The 16,047-nt window shown below is 39.1% G+C and overlaps 1 protein-coding gene across 5 annotated transcripts in view; it reads left to right on the top strand.

Annotated features, from left to right (window-relative positions):
• Positions 1 to 14,769, top strand: part of SLC16A9 (solute carrier family 16 member 9) — an 80,424-nt gene extending 65,655 nt beyond the window's left edge. For all 5 annotated transcript variants that reach the window (XM_055425675.2, XM_055425673.2, XM_055425671.2 and 2 more), the window contains 3 exons: positions 5,673 to 5,768; positions 11,081 to 11,998; positions 12,644 to 14,769. In XM_055425675.2, coding sequence (XP_055281650.2) covers positions 5,673 to 5,768; positions 11,081 to 11,998; positions 12,644 to 12,831 — 1,202 coding nt within the window. In that variant the 3' untranslated portion in view covers positions 12,832 to 14,769. The remainder of the gene's footprint in view (positions 1 to 5,672; positions 5,769 to 11,080; positions 11,999 to 12,643) is intronic.
• Positions 14,770 to 16,047: the final 1,278 nt, after the last annotated feature.

Below are 16,047 nucleotides of genomic sequence, written 5' to 3'. Positions count from 1 at the left end.
GCTGCTGAAACTCCAATACTTTGGCCACCTCATGAGACGAGTTGACTCACTGGAAAAGACTCTGATGCTGGGAAAGGTTGGGGGCGGGAGGAGAAGGGGACGACGGAGAATGAGATGGCTGGATGGCATCACCGATTCTGTGGACATGAGTTTGAGTGAACTCCGGGAGTTGGTGATGGACAGGGAGGCCTGGCGTGCTGTGATTCATGGGGTCGCGGAGAGTCGGACACGACTGAGCGACTGAACTGACTGACTGACTGACCAATACCTCGATTTGTATTAAGGCTCTTCCAGTTTTACTCACCATCTCTTTTGTACCAATAGCATAAATGTGAACAGAGTGAAAAAAAAGCCAAAAATATGTTAGTATCATTATGAAAATAGTTCTGACTTAATACACTCCAAGAAAGACCTTTAGGGCTATCTTCTTAATAACTGATGGTTTAAGGTCATCCTAATACTGATCTGGGAAAGTGTCATGTCACCTTCTGTGTTTTGAAAAGTTTAGAGAAAAAGCATTTAAAATTTCTGCTACATTTAAAAAAAAGTGAGGTGATCTTATCTGAAACCCATGCCCTTGAAATAATTTTTTAAAATTTCTTTCTTTTTAGTCTAAAGGAAAACATTTAAAAGTTACTGTTTTAACTTTTCTGGCATTGGCAAACAGAAATGTCCTTTTTATGGAACCCTGACAATCAAATTACCCAAAAGTAAATTCATTCCGTCTCCAAAACTTTTTGAATTACAATTTTAATTAAGGGTGGCATTTTTTTGGTTTCACAAAATTGACTGTTCAGGAACAGGTCTTATTTTATTGAAGTATATTATATGTGGTAATGATAAGTATATAAGTCAATCCAACTCATGTTTTAGTTTATGAGATATAGTATCTCTTCCCTTAAATCATACAAAAGGGTGCTGTATTTGAAATATTTAATAATATTTAAAGTGTAATTATTTTAATCTACCTTGTTTCTTTAAGAGTACTTTTTAATACAATCACGGATGATCATCTGAGTCTTGAGTTGTCTTAAGTGCTAATTTCGTAAAATGTTTATGCAGCATATTTGTTAAACCCATGTATTCTAATCATAGTCCAGGTGGCAATTGAAAGTAATGAAAATGATTTTAATAACTCACCTAATGAGTCATGGGCTTCCCTGGTGGCTCAGATGGTAAAGCGTGAGAAGGGAATGGCAAACCACTTCAGTATACTTGCCTTGAGAACCCCATGAACAGTATCAAAAGGCAAAATGATAGGATACTGAATGAGGAATTCCCCAGGTCGGTAGGTGCCCAGTATGCTACTGGAGATCAGTGGAGAAAGAACTCCAGAAAGAATGAAGGGATGGAGCCAAAGCGAAACAAATACCCAGTTGTGGATGTGACTGGTGATAGAAGCAAGGTCCGATGCTGTAAAGAGTAATATTGCATAGGAACCTGTAATGTTAGGTCCATGAATCAAGGCAAATTGGAAGTGGTCAAACAGGAGATGGCAAGAGTGAACGTAGACATTCTACGAATCAGTGAACTAAATTGGACTGGAATGGGTGAATTTAACTCAGATGACCATTATATCTACTACTGTGGGCAGGAATCCCTTAGAAGAAATGGAGTAGGAATCATGGTCAACAAAAGAGTCCGAAATGCAGTTCTTGGATGCAATCTTAAAAACGACAGAATGATTTCTGTTTGTTTCCAAGGCAAACCATTCAGTATTACAGTAATCCAAGCCTATGCCCCAACCAGTAATGCTGAAGAAGCCGAAGTTGAACGGTTCTATGAGGACCTACAAGACCTTTTAGAACTAACACCCCACAAAGATGTCCTTTTCATTATAGGGGACTGGGATGCAAAAGTAGGAAGTCAAGAAACACCTGGAGTAACAGGCAAATTTGGCCTTGGAGCATGAAATGAAGCAGGGCAAAGGCTAATAGAGTTTTCCCAAGAGAATGAACTGGTCATAGCAAACACCCTCTTCCAACAACACAAGAGAAGACTCTACACATGGACATCACCAGATGGTCAACACCGAAATCAGATTGATTATATTCTTTGCAGCCAAAGATGGAGAAGCTGTATACAGTTAGCAAAAACAAGACCAGGAGCTGACTGTGGCTCAGATCATGAACTCCTTATTGCCAAATTCAGACTGAAATTGAAGAAAGTAGGGAAAACCACTAGACCTTTCAGATATGATCTAAATCAAATTCCTTATGATTATTCAGTGGAAGTGAGAAATAGATTTAAAGGACTAGGTCTGATCGATAGAGTGCCTGATGAACTCTGGATGGAGGTTCGTGACATTGTACAGGAGACAGGGACCAAGACCATCCCCACAGAAAAGAAATGCAAAAAAGCAAAATGGCTGTCTGAGGAGGCCTTACAAATAGCTGTGAAAAGAAGAGAAGAGAAAAGCAAAGGAGAAAAGGAAAGATATAAGCATCTGAATGCAGAGTCCCAAAGAATACCAAGGAGAGATAAGAAAGCCTTCCTCAGCGATCAATGCAAAGAAATAGAGGAAAACAACAGAATAGGAAAAACAAGAGATCTTTTCAAGAAAATTAAAGATATCAAGGGAACATTTCATGCAAAGATGGGCTCAATAAAGGACAGAAATGGTATGAACCTAACAGAAGCAGAAGATATTAAGAGGTGGCAAGAATACACAGAAGAACTGTACAAAAAAGATTTTCATGACGAAGATAATCACGATGGTGTGATCACTCACCTGGAGCCAGACATCTTGGAATGTGAAGTCAAGTGGGCCTTAGAGAGCATCACGACGAACAAAGCTAGTGGAGGTGATGGAATTCCAATTGAGCTATTTCAAATTCTGAAAGATGATGCTGTGAAAGTGCTGCACTCAATATGCCAGCAAATTTGGAAAACTCAGCAATGGCCACAAGACTGGAAAAGGTCAGTCTTCATCCCAATCCCAAAGAAAGGCAATGCCAAAGAATGCTCAAATTACCGCACAATTGCACTCATCTCACATGCTAGTAAAGTCATGCTCAAAATTCTCCAAGCCAGGCTTCAGCAATATGTGAACCGTGAACTTCCAGATGTTCAAGCAGGTTTTAGAAAAGGTAGAGGCACCAGAGATCAAATGGCCAACATCTGCTGGATCATGGAGAAAGCAAGAGAGTTCCAGAAAAACATCTATTTCTGCTTCATTGACTATGCCAAAGCCTTTGACTGTGTGGATCACAATAAACTGTGGAACATTCTGAAAGAGATGGGAATCCCAGACCACCTGACCTGCCTCTTGAGAAACCTGTATGCAGGTCAGGAAGCAACAGTTAGAACTGGTCATGGAACCACAGACTGGTTCCAAATAGGAAAAGGAGTATGTCAAGGTTATATATTGTCACCCTGCTTATTTTACCTGTATGCAGAGTACATCATGAGGAACACTGGGCTGGAAGAAGCACAAGCTGGAATCAAGATTGCCGGGAGAAATATCAATAACCTCAGATATGCAGATGACACCACCCTTATGGCAGAAAGTGAAGAGGAACTCAAAGGCCTCTTGATGAAAGTGAAAGAGAAGAGTGAAAAGGTTGGCTTGAAGCTCAACATTCAGAAAACGAAGATCAGGGCATCTGGTCCTATCACTTCTTGGGAAATAGATGGAGAAACAGTGGAAACAGTGTCAGACTATTTTTGGGGGCTCCAAAATCACTGCAGATGCTGATTGCAGCCATGAAATTAAAAGACACTTACTCCTTGGAAGGAAAGTTATGACCAACCTGGATGACATATTGAAAAGCAGAGACATTACTTTGCCAACCAAGGTCCGTCTAGTCAAGGCAATGGTTTTTCCCGTGGTCATGTATGGATGTGCGAGTTGGACTGTGAAGAAAGCTGATCACCGAAGAATTGATGCTCTTGAACTGTGGTGTTGGAGAAGACTCTTGAGAGTCCCTTGGACTGCAAGGAGATCCAACCAGTCCATTCTAAAGGAGATCAATCCTGGGTGTTCATTGGAAGGACTGATGCTAAAGCTGAACTCCAATACTTTGGCCACCTCATGCGACGAGTTGACTCACTGGAAAAGACTCTGATGCTGAGAGGGATTGGGGGTGGGAAGAGACAGGGACGACACAATATGAGACAGCTGGATGGCATCACCGACTCGATGGAGATGAGTTTGAGTGAACTCTGGGAGTTGGTGATAGACAGGGAGGCCTGGCGTGCTGTGATTCATGGGGTTGCAGGGAGTCGGACACGACTGAGCGACTAAACTGAACTGAATGAGTCATGGTTTAAATTAATTTTTAGACAGTGGCTTTTATGTTGTTTATAGAGTGATCCTCAAGAACAGATGATATTGCAGAAATAGGGCACATGTTATAAGTTAGAAGTCAGAGGAAAACTTTATGGAAACAAAAACTGGGGTTATTAGATCCTTAATAGGGAGAAAAAGATTAAGCTAACAGACCAGAGCCTTAAATATTGCCCTGGGGTCTAAAGAAAGGGATATTGGGTATTTTTTTCCTAATCATAAAAGAATTTCAAATTCACAGAGAAATAATAGTATAGCAAGCAACCATAGGATCACTACTTAAAATGTAACTGTTGTTAATATATTATTATATTTTCTTCCTCTTTTTTCAAAGAGATTTTAAACTAAAGACATGACATTTTATTCCTATATAAAACAATTTACATCTGTAAAAGATTAAAACTTACAAATACACATTTTATTGTGATGGGATGATCTGAGAGCCCCAGAAGGCCTTTGTTTTGTAGACTGGATGTGCCAGGCTGTGAAGTCTAGCGAAAGAGTTTGGAATGATGAAGGGGATTTTATAAAATTGTTTAGAGGACTTAGAGGAGTAAGAACACTGAGCTGAGGGTAAATATGTGGAAGAGAGCCAGAGAGAGATAGTTAATGGAGAATTTTGGTTAAATTTTGCTATTTGGTGTGTGATTTAACCATTTTCTCTGTCTCTCCATAATATCTTAATTTAAATTTACATTACTCCTCTGTGCTGTAGAAATTGGATATTTTTTTGACCCTGACCTTAAGGGTAGGTGGGAGTGAAAACCAAGGCTGGCCAAAATGTGTTCACTGGAGCTGCACCACTACCGTCAGAGGGATCTAGGAACACATACTTCGAAGAGTTTTAGCCAATCAGTAACAGAATGTCCTATTAGAGTTATTTATTTATTTTACAAATACATTTTTTTATTGGAGTATAATTGCTTTACAATGTTGTATTAGTTTTTGCTATACAACAGTGTGAGTCAGCTGTATGTATACATCCCCCCTCACTTAAGATATATATAATTACATATATATATATCTCCTCCTCTTAAGCCTCCCCGCCACCCCCACATCCTACCCATCATCGCAGAACACTGAGCTGAGCTCCTGTGCTATGTAACAGCTTCCCATTAGCTATCTATTGGTAGTGTATATACATCAATACTGATCTATCCATTTATCCCACCCTCCCACCCCTTGTCCACAGGTCTGTTCTTTACATCTCCATCCCTTTTCCCTCCCTGCACATTGGTTCATCGGTACCAATTTTCTAGATTCCATATATATGCGTTAATGTACAATGCTCGTTTCTCTCAGAGTTATTTAATTACCCCTCTTTGTTTCTTGCATTGAAATAATATCATCTGCCTTAATTTATGCAATGTCTTCTTGTGTGTAGGTCTCGGATGTGGTTTATTATACACTGCAACGGTGACCATCACGTGCCAGTATTTTGACAGCCGTCGTGGCCTTGCCCTTGGCCTGATTTCAACAGGTACATTTTCAATGTAAATACAGCACTGCCACTCCTCAGCCTTATAATCAAAGTTAAAAGCTACCAAGCACAGATAGGTTTAACCAACCACCCCCCAGCTACCACTCAGGAACACAGCATTTTTTGGTTTTTTTTTTTTACTCTGATCCTAGAAGGAAATTATTTTCCACTGTAAATATGGGTGTAGCTTTCAAAACACCCTAAAGATACATGTATAAAAAAAGCTGGGGCATTAGATGTCCAATATAACATAGAAAAATAAAACTTATGGGTCCAATAATTTGAGAATCACATCCTGGTGAGAGCCTTGCTAAAAGAAGCAGAGAGCACTTAAGTAAAGCACCTGAACCCTGAGAAAGACAGGAGAAATGAAAGGAAAATGGAGATCCTTCAGGCCACTGTCAAGAAGAAGACCAATGCTGATACCTCTCCGACTCCATTTATTGTGGAACTGAGTTTTTCTGAAGTACTGATTTATGAATACATCTGACTAGTGTGTGTGCATCTCCAAATGACAGACTCTTTATCCTTATTATTCCTCTAATAAGGAAGACCATCACTGGGCAGGGGGCAGAGTGTAAGTATAAAACCTTTTGGACTTCAAGTCTCTGATATTTTTAAGTGGTGTTTTATTTTTCAGATGTATTTTTTTCCTAAGCTATTTAGAGAACTTATCAAAATTTCCGTGGCCAATATTTTATGAATTTGTTCAGGAGATAAAGTGTCCAGGCTTACTGAAACGTGTGCGTTTACATTGCTACTTGCTAATGGGTGGCTATTCCTGAGAGGTCAGACTTTCCGATAAGCTGAATTACTTTAGTAGTGTATCTGGCAGCAGGATCCAAACTAATGTTTTGTTCCTGAGGCCAGTGCAGCACAGTGACTCCAGATCAGATTAAATTAAGCTGGATATTTACCTGAGGTGGTTTAAGAAAGCTTTACCAGGTAAGAAACGTGAATCATGGCCCAGGAGGAGAGAGGACCAGGGTCTGAGGGCATGGTTAAGGTAGAACTGAGAGAAGAAAGAGAAAAAACAAAAAGATGGAGAATCCAGAGCAGTTCAGTAGCAGTTTAAAGAACTGACAGCATCTTCCACAAGTGTGGGAAGGACTGTGAGACAGGCATTGCAACTTAAAGGACAATAGGTCTTACGTATACTGTATTTTTTTTTTGGCCATGCAGCATGCGGGATCTTTCCTAACTAGGGATCAAACCTGTGCCCCCCAGCATTGGGAGTTTGGACTCTTAACCACTGGACCACCAGGGAAGTCCCTCCCACCTATACTGTGTTTTTCTTTTTTTTTTTTGTAAAGCCACTGTAATGTAGTGACAAACCCAGACTCTGAAGCCATATCACCTGGATTTGAATCCTCTGTCACTTAGTAGCTGCCTGTTGACAGACAAGTTACCTAACTGTTCTGTGAAATTAACTGATAATCCTCTAAAGTGAGGATAATAGTTCCCATCTATTGGACTCCACCCTGTACAGCCTGTATTTGCCCAGCTTCATGACTGAAGAAAGAACCCAGTGACGTGTGAGTAGATATAAGTGAAGCAGGCACTGGTCAAGCAAGGGATGTGCAGAGAGCAAGAGAACAGCCACTTTGAGTGACCTGAGCATACACCATCCCACTGGGGTATTGGGACTATTAAAGGAACATATGCATAAGGCACATGGCCAGGGCTGTAAAAGTGCTAGCTGTTAAAACTGTCACCTAGGTTTCCCTTGACATCCAGATTTATCTGGGATGAAGGTGTTAGAAATTGTATGCTGAGAGAGTTGCTCCTGCTTTCCATTCAGTTTAAAGAGGAAACCATAAGGGCCTGGACCTTGGCACACTGAACCAAAATGGACTGGTTGTGGACAGTCCAGATTTGGCAGAATCAGGGAATTTTCAGTTGCAACACACAGGAAGCCAGGTGAGGCAGAAATCAGGGAGCAGTATGAATCCACTGTCTTGGTCTGTTCAGGCTGCTCTAAAGTATCTTAGACTGAGTGGTTTATAGACAACAGAAATGTGTGTCTCAGAGTTGAGACTGGCAGTCTGAGATCAGGGTGTCATGGTTAGCTGGGTTGGGTTCTGGTGAGAGCCTTCTCCTAAGTTGCAGACTGTTATCTTCCTTTGTCCTCATATTACAGAACAGAAGAGGAAGCTCTCTGGGGTTCTCTTTAATAAGTGCATTTTTTCCATTCATGGGGGCTCCCCCTTTGACCTAATCACCTCCAAAAGGCCATACCTACTAATTCCATCATGTTGGGGGTTAAGATTTCAACTTACAAATTTTGGAGAGACACAAACATTCAGTCTATAGTATCTACCATCAGGGAAAGAGGTGACAAGAAAAATAAAACTCACAGTGGAAATTTTTAAAAATTGAAAAAGAACCCAAAATCAAAATAACTGGTAATGTGACTTAGTTTAAATATTGTGACCGAGATGAAAGAAAGAAACATGGGCATAAAATGGAAGTTTTGGGAATAGTCTTGCTCCCTGGTGAACAGGGATTGATAAACTAATGCCCATGGACCCAGTCTGATCTACTAAGTGTCTTTTGGACAGCTCATGCATAAAGAATGGTTTTTACATTTTTGATTCGTTGACAAAAATCAAAAGAATATTTCATGGCACATGAAAATTATGTAAAATTAAAATTTCAGTGTCTATAAATAAAGCTTTATTGAAACACAGTCATACTCATTCCTTCATGATTCTTCTCTGGCTGCTTTCATGTTTCAAGGGCAGAGTTGAGCATTTGTGACAGAGCTTGGATGGCCCACTGTGAGTTAATTATTTCCTCTCTAACCCTTTTATAGAAAAAGTCTATTGACCCTTGGTCTTGAAGAAGAGTTCATCAAGATGACCGTGTATATCTTACCATTTCAGGTTCCCTGAACATCAAATTCATGTTTGCCCTCTTTGTGATCATGTATATTATAGACATGCATGGAAGCATAAGTAGTGCTTTATTTCACTTTTTCCTTTACATTGATGACTTTAAACTTGGGATTTTCTTTTTAAAGATTAAAAATCTTTTACAGTTTACACAGTTCCACAAGAGACCTCTAATTACTCTTCATTGCCCTGAAAGAATTTCTGCATTTTGTTTTTTGGCTGTGCCACATGGCTTGTGAGATCTTAGTTCCCCGACGAAGGATTGAATCCAGGCCCTTGGCAGTGAGAGCATGGAGTCCTAACCACTGGACCACCAGAGTATTCCCTGCCATATCTTCCTAAGCCATGACTACATTCTCATGGCATGTGGGCTGAAAACACTAGTATCCAAAGTGGAATTTTATTTTGGTGCCCTGTCATACACTTAGCATATCATAGGTTTTTGATAAACCACCTATTGAAGTGACTTGATATGTTTCCCTTAATATTTCATAATGTTGATAGATAAACTTAGTTGGTGAGCAATGGGGAATTGTTTACTTTCTCAGGATCAAAATATTTAACTTTCAAGACATCGAGAATATTTTAAAGTAATTATATGACACTTTGTTAGAACTTCTACAAAGAAATGGTGTTAGAGAAAATATGAATTAATAGTAAATGGATGCTAATGCTCTATGGAAGTGCATGAAATATAGTCCTCTTCAGTTCTTTCCATTTGTTTTCTGAAGTGCTTTTAACTTTTGAAGTATGTGCCACTTTTAAAAAGATAAGGAAGGATTTGGCTTGTCTACTTTTATTACTTAATAGTCAGCACGGGGATACTTCCTAAGTAGCCACAAAAAGATACTGTATTAACCGCCATTACACTAATGTGAACTATTGATTAATGTTTGTAAGCAAAGTTATTTTCTTTGGGGATAAAAGAGTTAATTTTAAATATGTTAGGAAGGGACAACTGTGGTACCAATATTTTTTTTTTTTAATAATTCTAAGAGTCATTTGGTTATTTGTAATTTTTACAATAAGCTTGACATCCTGTTGGGATTATGATGTAATTTGGTATAGACCATTTAAAAAGTATGATTAACCTCTTTAGACTATTTTTTTAAAATTACAGAGCACTTTCTTTTCTACTTTTTTTTGAGTTGACATTTCTCAATGATATTTAAATTTTAAAATACTCAATTAACAACTTGAAATCCGAACGAGATAAGGACACTTCAAATTAGTTGGGCTGATGTAATTTGCCATTCCAGTGTGGTTCGTGTGATCTACTAAAAAATGGTATATTTACAGTGTTGCACAAATGTGCAAGCAGGCATACTTTGTAATTTTAATATCCTATCAAAGTTCACTTTACTTTCTCATAGTTTATTAATAATATCAATCATTCATTCTGATGATTAGCAATGGATTTGAGCTTTCCTTGTGTCTCAGATGGTAAAGAATTAGTCTGCAATGCAGGAGACCCAGGTTTGATCCCTGGGTTGGGAAGATCCCTTCGAGAAGGAAATGGCAACCCACTCCAGTATTCTTGCCTCAAGAATGCCATGGACAGAGGAGCCTGGCAGGCTGCAGTCCACGGGTTCGCAAAGAGTCAGACACGACTGAGTGACTAACACACTTGAGTTATCAAACCACTATAAATATCCTACAACTAAAATATTAATATATTCTTCATCTCAAAAAATAAAATATGAAAACTTTTCTTTTCCAAAAGGAATACATATAAAGCATGGAGCCTGTAAGTACTAAAAATGTAGTTGTGTAAGGTATTTGTTAAGAACATAGGTTCCTGGGTGGGAACTGAATGTGAATCCTACTTATGCCACTTGTAGCTTTCTGATCTGTGGCAAATTTCTCAACCTTTCTAGCCCTCGGTCACTTCAAGTGTACACTGGGAATAATAATAGGACATACCCAATAGGAGGGGCTTCCCAGGTGGCGCTGGAGGTAAAGAACCCACCTGACAGTGCGGGAGACACAGGAGATGTGGGTTTGATCCCTGGGTGGGAAGATCCCCTGGAGAAGGAAATGACAACCCACTCCAGTATTCTTGGCTGAAAACTTCCATGGACAGAAGAGCCTGACTACAGTTTATAGTCACAGAGAGTCAGACGTGACTGAGCAAGCACACGCACTCACATGCACGCAATAGGATTATTGTAAGGAAACATTATTGTGCCATGTAAAGTAACTAACACAGTGTCTGAACTGCAGATGCTAATTTTAAAAATAGATCTATCCGTGTTACTGTTGTTGAGGTCATCATTGTCATCATCTTTAGTTTCCTTGTTGTGATTTTAATATGAATGCCAGTGTGAAAAAGAGATTGAACTGTAGTACTAATAATGCTTGTTCGGAGAGTCCTAATGGTAAGAGGTTAAGATTAAACAGTTCCCATTTCCTTTTTAGGTTCAAGTGTTGGACTTTTTATATATGCTGCTTTGCAGAGACTGTTGATTGAGTTCTATGGACTGGATGGATGCCTGCTGATTGTGGGTGCTCTAGCTTTAAATATATTAGCCTGTGGCAGTCTGATGAGACCCCTCCAGTCCTCTGATTTCCCTTTACCTGAGAAAACAGCTCTGGAAAATGTACCAGATAGGTACTCGTTTTACAAAGAAAAAGAAAAGGACCCAGAAGAAAACATAAACATGCTTGAAAAGAGCTACAGTGGGGAGGAAACATGCAAGAGCACCTTAGCCAACGGTGACTGGAAATCAGAGAGTCTGCTTCGTAAAAACCCAACAACAACGGCACACACAACAGAGACCGAAACGTACAAGAAGAAAGTTGCAGAACGGACATATTTTTGCAAACAGCTTGCCAAGAGGAAATGGCAGTTATATAAAAACTATTGTGGAGAAACTGTGGCTCTTTTTAAAAACAAAGTATTTTCAGCACTCTTCATCGCCATCTTTCTCTTTGACATTGGAGGGTTTCCACCTTCGTTACTTATGGAAGATGTGGCAAGAAGTTCAAATGTGAAAGAAGAGGAGTTTATTATGCCTCTTATTTCTATTATTGGCATTATGACAGCAGTTGGTAAACTCATTTTAGGGATACTGGCTGACTTCAAGTGGATTAATACCTTATATCTTTATGTAGCTACCTTAATAATCATGAGCCTGGCCTTGTGTGCAATTCCATTTGCCAAAAGTTATGTTACGTTGGCACTACTTTCTGGGATCCTAGGGTTTCTCACTGGTAATTGGTCCATCTTTCCTTATGTGACCACGAAGACAGTGGGAATTGAAAAATTAGCCCATGCCTATGGGATATTAATGTTCTTTGCTGGACTTGGAAATAGCCTTGGACCACCAATTGTTGGTAAGATATTTATCTTATAGTAAGCCCATTTTACTGTTCTTCTTTGCAATGCTGAATACAGGAATTGCTTTTGTAATAATAGCACAGATTTATACAAAATAAATCTGCTTGGAATGCCTCTTGATCATGATTTATTCAGAATCACTTTGCTATAGTTGGAAAAGCCAATACACTTGCTCAGGAATTTGTGTTAATTCTTCATTTGGGAGAAACCCGAAATGCCTGCTTAGTCTTGTCCAATTATTTAAGAAATTCTCCTCCAACTCCCATTAGGCCACTTTGGAAGTAGAACTGGGTAATTTATATCCTAATCCAAATTGTATATAGATTTTTTAATTAACTTTTTTATTAGGTTATAGTTGATTTACAGTGTTGTGTTAGTTTCTGCTGTACAGCAGAGTGAGTCAGTTATACATATATATACATATATCTACTTCTTTTTTAGATTCTTTTCCCATGTAAGTCATTACAGAGTATTGAATAGAGTTCCCTGTGCTATTAAGTAGGTTCTTATTAGGTATCTGTTCTACATATATAGTAGTGTGTATGTGTCAGTTCCACGAACTGTATATAAACTGATGAGATTAGAGTATTCCTATACATACTATGTCTATCAAACTCACTTTTTTCTTACTTTCTTTTCAGGTTGGTTTTATGACTGGACCCAGACCTATGACATTGCATTTTATTTTAGTGGCCTCTGCGTCCTCCTGGGAGGTTTTATTCTGCTGCTGGCAGCCTTGCCTTCCTGGGATACATGCAAAAAGCAACTCCCTAAGCCAGCTCCGACAACCTTTTTATACAAAGTTGCCTCTAATTCCTCTAATGTTTAGAGGAATATTGGAAGGCGCTAAAGACTGTTTTCACACAGCGAAATGTCACTGTGTCCAATCTGAATGATTTTTTTTACATATCCTTTTATGTACTGTATATGTAGACTCGATCTATATTTTTTCCTCCCCCTCCTTTTCCAAAAAGTTGGACTACTCTGTTTTACTATTATTCATGAGTTCTGGACATTGTGAACATTTTGGCCAGCCTCAGAAGGCTTTCTCTGTGTAAAGAAATATCATTTCTCTGCCGACTCCATTAGTTTCCTTACAGGGCAGCCAGAGGAGACTCTGGCTATTTTAAAACTGATGCAAGCAGCATGATGAGTTATGTGTGAAGGCCGCCAGGGACTAAACCACTCTCTTCTCTCTGTTAGACTCACTAGTACATAGAAGACTTCGAGCCAGTCAGGAAATGAAAGTGGTTCGTAAAACAGCGTTAAGAATTGCCATGACACAAACTGGTGATTTTTTAAAAACATGATTTTTAAATTACCATCCCCCATTTTCATGATTCTGTTTACCTTGATGAAGCACCCGCATGTTTGGTGCCCACCAAGGACACATCCTTTCAATTCCTAAGGTGTTTGCTGAGATCCAGGCAGTCACCAAACAAAGGGATAGTCACCATCGCCTTTCTTCCTGGTTGGTCGCTGGAACCTCGCTCACTTTTGTCAGCATTTACTCAGTCATGTTTCCCAAGAAGTGCTGACTTTACCTGTTTCCAAATTGGAGATGCATATTTAAAGCATTCCATTCTGGCAAATGGGAAACATCCATTTGCTTCGGGCACAGTGGGGATGAATTGCCAGTCTTTGCATATCTTCTCAGTGAAGCATTTATTTGCAACTATCAGATTTTACTGCTATCCTATTTTAATCCAAGGGCAGAACTAAAAAGCGTGTGGGTGGTGTGTGTGCGCATGCACGTGAGCATTCTGCTCTGTGTCTGTGTGCTCTATGGAAAGGGAAAGGGGCGATAAGAAATTGATGCCCTCACCCAACCTTATTCAACTGTAAGAAAAATATTCTAGGAAGAAAATCAACATTTAATGAATTGACTTTTTTCTAAAGAAATGTTTTTTTTTTTTTTGCTATGCATCTGAGTCTTCTATAGATCCTTTTTAAAATGTAGTTGTCTGAGTACCACTGGTAGAGATTTTAATTATGGACATCTAGGCTGTGGGCTAAGCATCTATATTTTTAATGAACTCTTCAAGTGATTCTAAGAGCACAGCCTGAATTGAGAATGACTGTTATAAGACTGGCAATAGAGAAACATTTTTTTCTCTTAAAAAAATAAAACCAATAAACCACTGAGGTGAGGGTTTTTTTAATAAACAGCCAAGTTTGGTTCTTTAAATAGGAGGCACTCTCCCACTGTGCCAAAATTGTGTTTTCATTTCTTTTGAAATAGGTAAGGTTATTTTATACGTCTGTGTTGCCTTTCTTCGAAGGCGCCTGAAGCACTTTATGAGCTTGAATCCCCACAAAACCTCAGTGAGGTCGGTAAATAGTGCTTTTCTAGGCAGGAAACCTGGAGTTGTGGGGAACTTCATACCTGAGTGAATCCTACTCAGTAACCCAATCTTTGGGCTCCAAAGCGCCTTGGACTTCTGCTCCATATTCCGACTTCTGGAAAGTTTTCTGTACCTCATTCTTTCATCACTGTCAGGGTAGTAAGTAAAATAAGCAACATTCAAAAAAAAATTAACTGAAATGTTTTTGTGATAAAAGTTCTTTTTTGCCAATATCATGTTCAGGAAATCCTATAACCTTTTTTTATTTTTTTAAACTTTTATGCCGTCCCCACATTCATCAATGTTGATACCTGTCCAAATGCATCTTCACCGTGTCTACTAATATCATCCAAGGTATGCATTATCCATTGTCTTGGGAATAAATTTTAAGTTACAATAAAATTTTTTTTGTTTGTTTTTCATCAGTGTGGTTGCTTTTTCTCTTCTTAGCCGCCATACCCCCAGCACTGAATTACAGTCACACTTTACTTGAATGTAAAAATATGAATTCTCTGATATCACTTCGGATCCAGAATCTGGTGATTTAGACATTAGCATATTCAAAATCACTTCATGGCTAATAGATGGGGAAAAAGTTGAAACAGTGCAGACTTTATTTTCATGAGCTCCAAAATCACTGCGGACAGTGACTGCAGCCATGAGATTAAAAGATGCTTGCTCCTTGGAAGAAAAGCTATGACAAACCTAGACAGTGTATCAAAAAGCAGAGAGGTCACTTTGCCAAAAATGGTCCGTCTAGTCAAAGCATGATTTTTCCAGTAGTCATGTACAGATATGAGATTTGGACCATAAAGAAGGGTGTGTGCTGAAGAATTGATGCTTTTGAACTGTGGTTCTAGAGAAGACTCTTGAGAGTCCCTTGGACTGCAAGGAGATCAAACTAGTCAATCCTAAAGGACATCAACGCTGAATATTCATTGCAAGGACTGATGCTGAAGCTGAAGCTCCAGTACTCTGGCCACCTGATGGGAAGAGCTGACTCATTGGAAAAGATCCTGATGCTAGGGAAGACTGAGGGCAGGAGAAGAAGGGGATACAGAGGATGAGATGGTTGGATGGCATCACTGACTCAGTGGACATGAGTTTGAGCAAACTCCAGGAGTAGTAAAGGACAAGGAAGCCTGGCGTGCTGCAGTCCATGGGGTTGCAAAGAGCTGGACATGATTTAGCAACTGAACAACAAAATTATTTTGACCATTAGTTTCCAAAAAAGCTAAAATGTCATTCATACAGAATCCTTTTGAGGAAAGGGGGATGGACTCCCCTTTGGAATTCTTAATATTGATCTTGCTAATCCTTAATGGAATTCTTTATGTTCCAAGCACATTATGTTATTCATCCCTCATAATACCCCTGTGAGATGAGGATTCTGACCCTCTTTGTATGGTATAAAACATAGTTGTCATGGTACAAACAATGTACAGAAGTCATTTCCAAAAGCAAAATGAGAAATATTTCTAGCAAGCCCTTTGATTTCTAATATGGCTAGGAAATAGGACCTAGCTGGGAAGATTGCTGCAAAGCCCGTCCTGTAGTGAATAGACGAATCATGTTTATGAAGATAATTATTCATGACTTGCCTATTTCCCAAGTATTTAAAAACACCATTTAATAAAATTTTATTGATTAGAATATGATCTTTTGTGACTCAGAAGATATTTCCTGACATTCCAAGTGCC

Source organism: Moschus berezovskii, chromosome 12 (assembly GCF_049115385.1).
Source record: "Moschus berezovskii isolate FMDL1 chromosome 12, NW_MosBer_1.0, whole genome shotgun sequence".
Taxonomy (NCBI): domain Eukaryota; kingdom Metazoa; phylum Chordata; class Mammalia; order Artiodactyla; family Moschidae; genus Moschus; species Moschus berezovskii.
The sequence above is the reverse complement of the archived record's forward strand: the minus strand, read 5'-3'. Positions and strand labels throughout refer to the sequence as shown.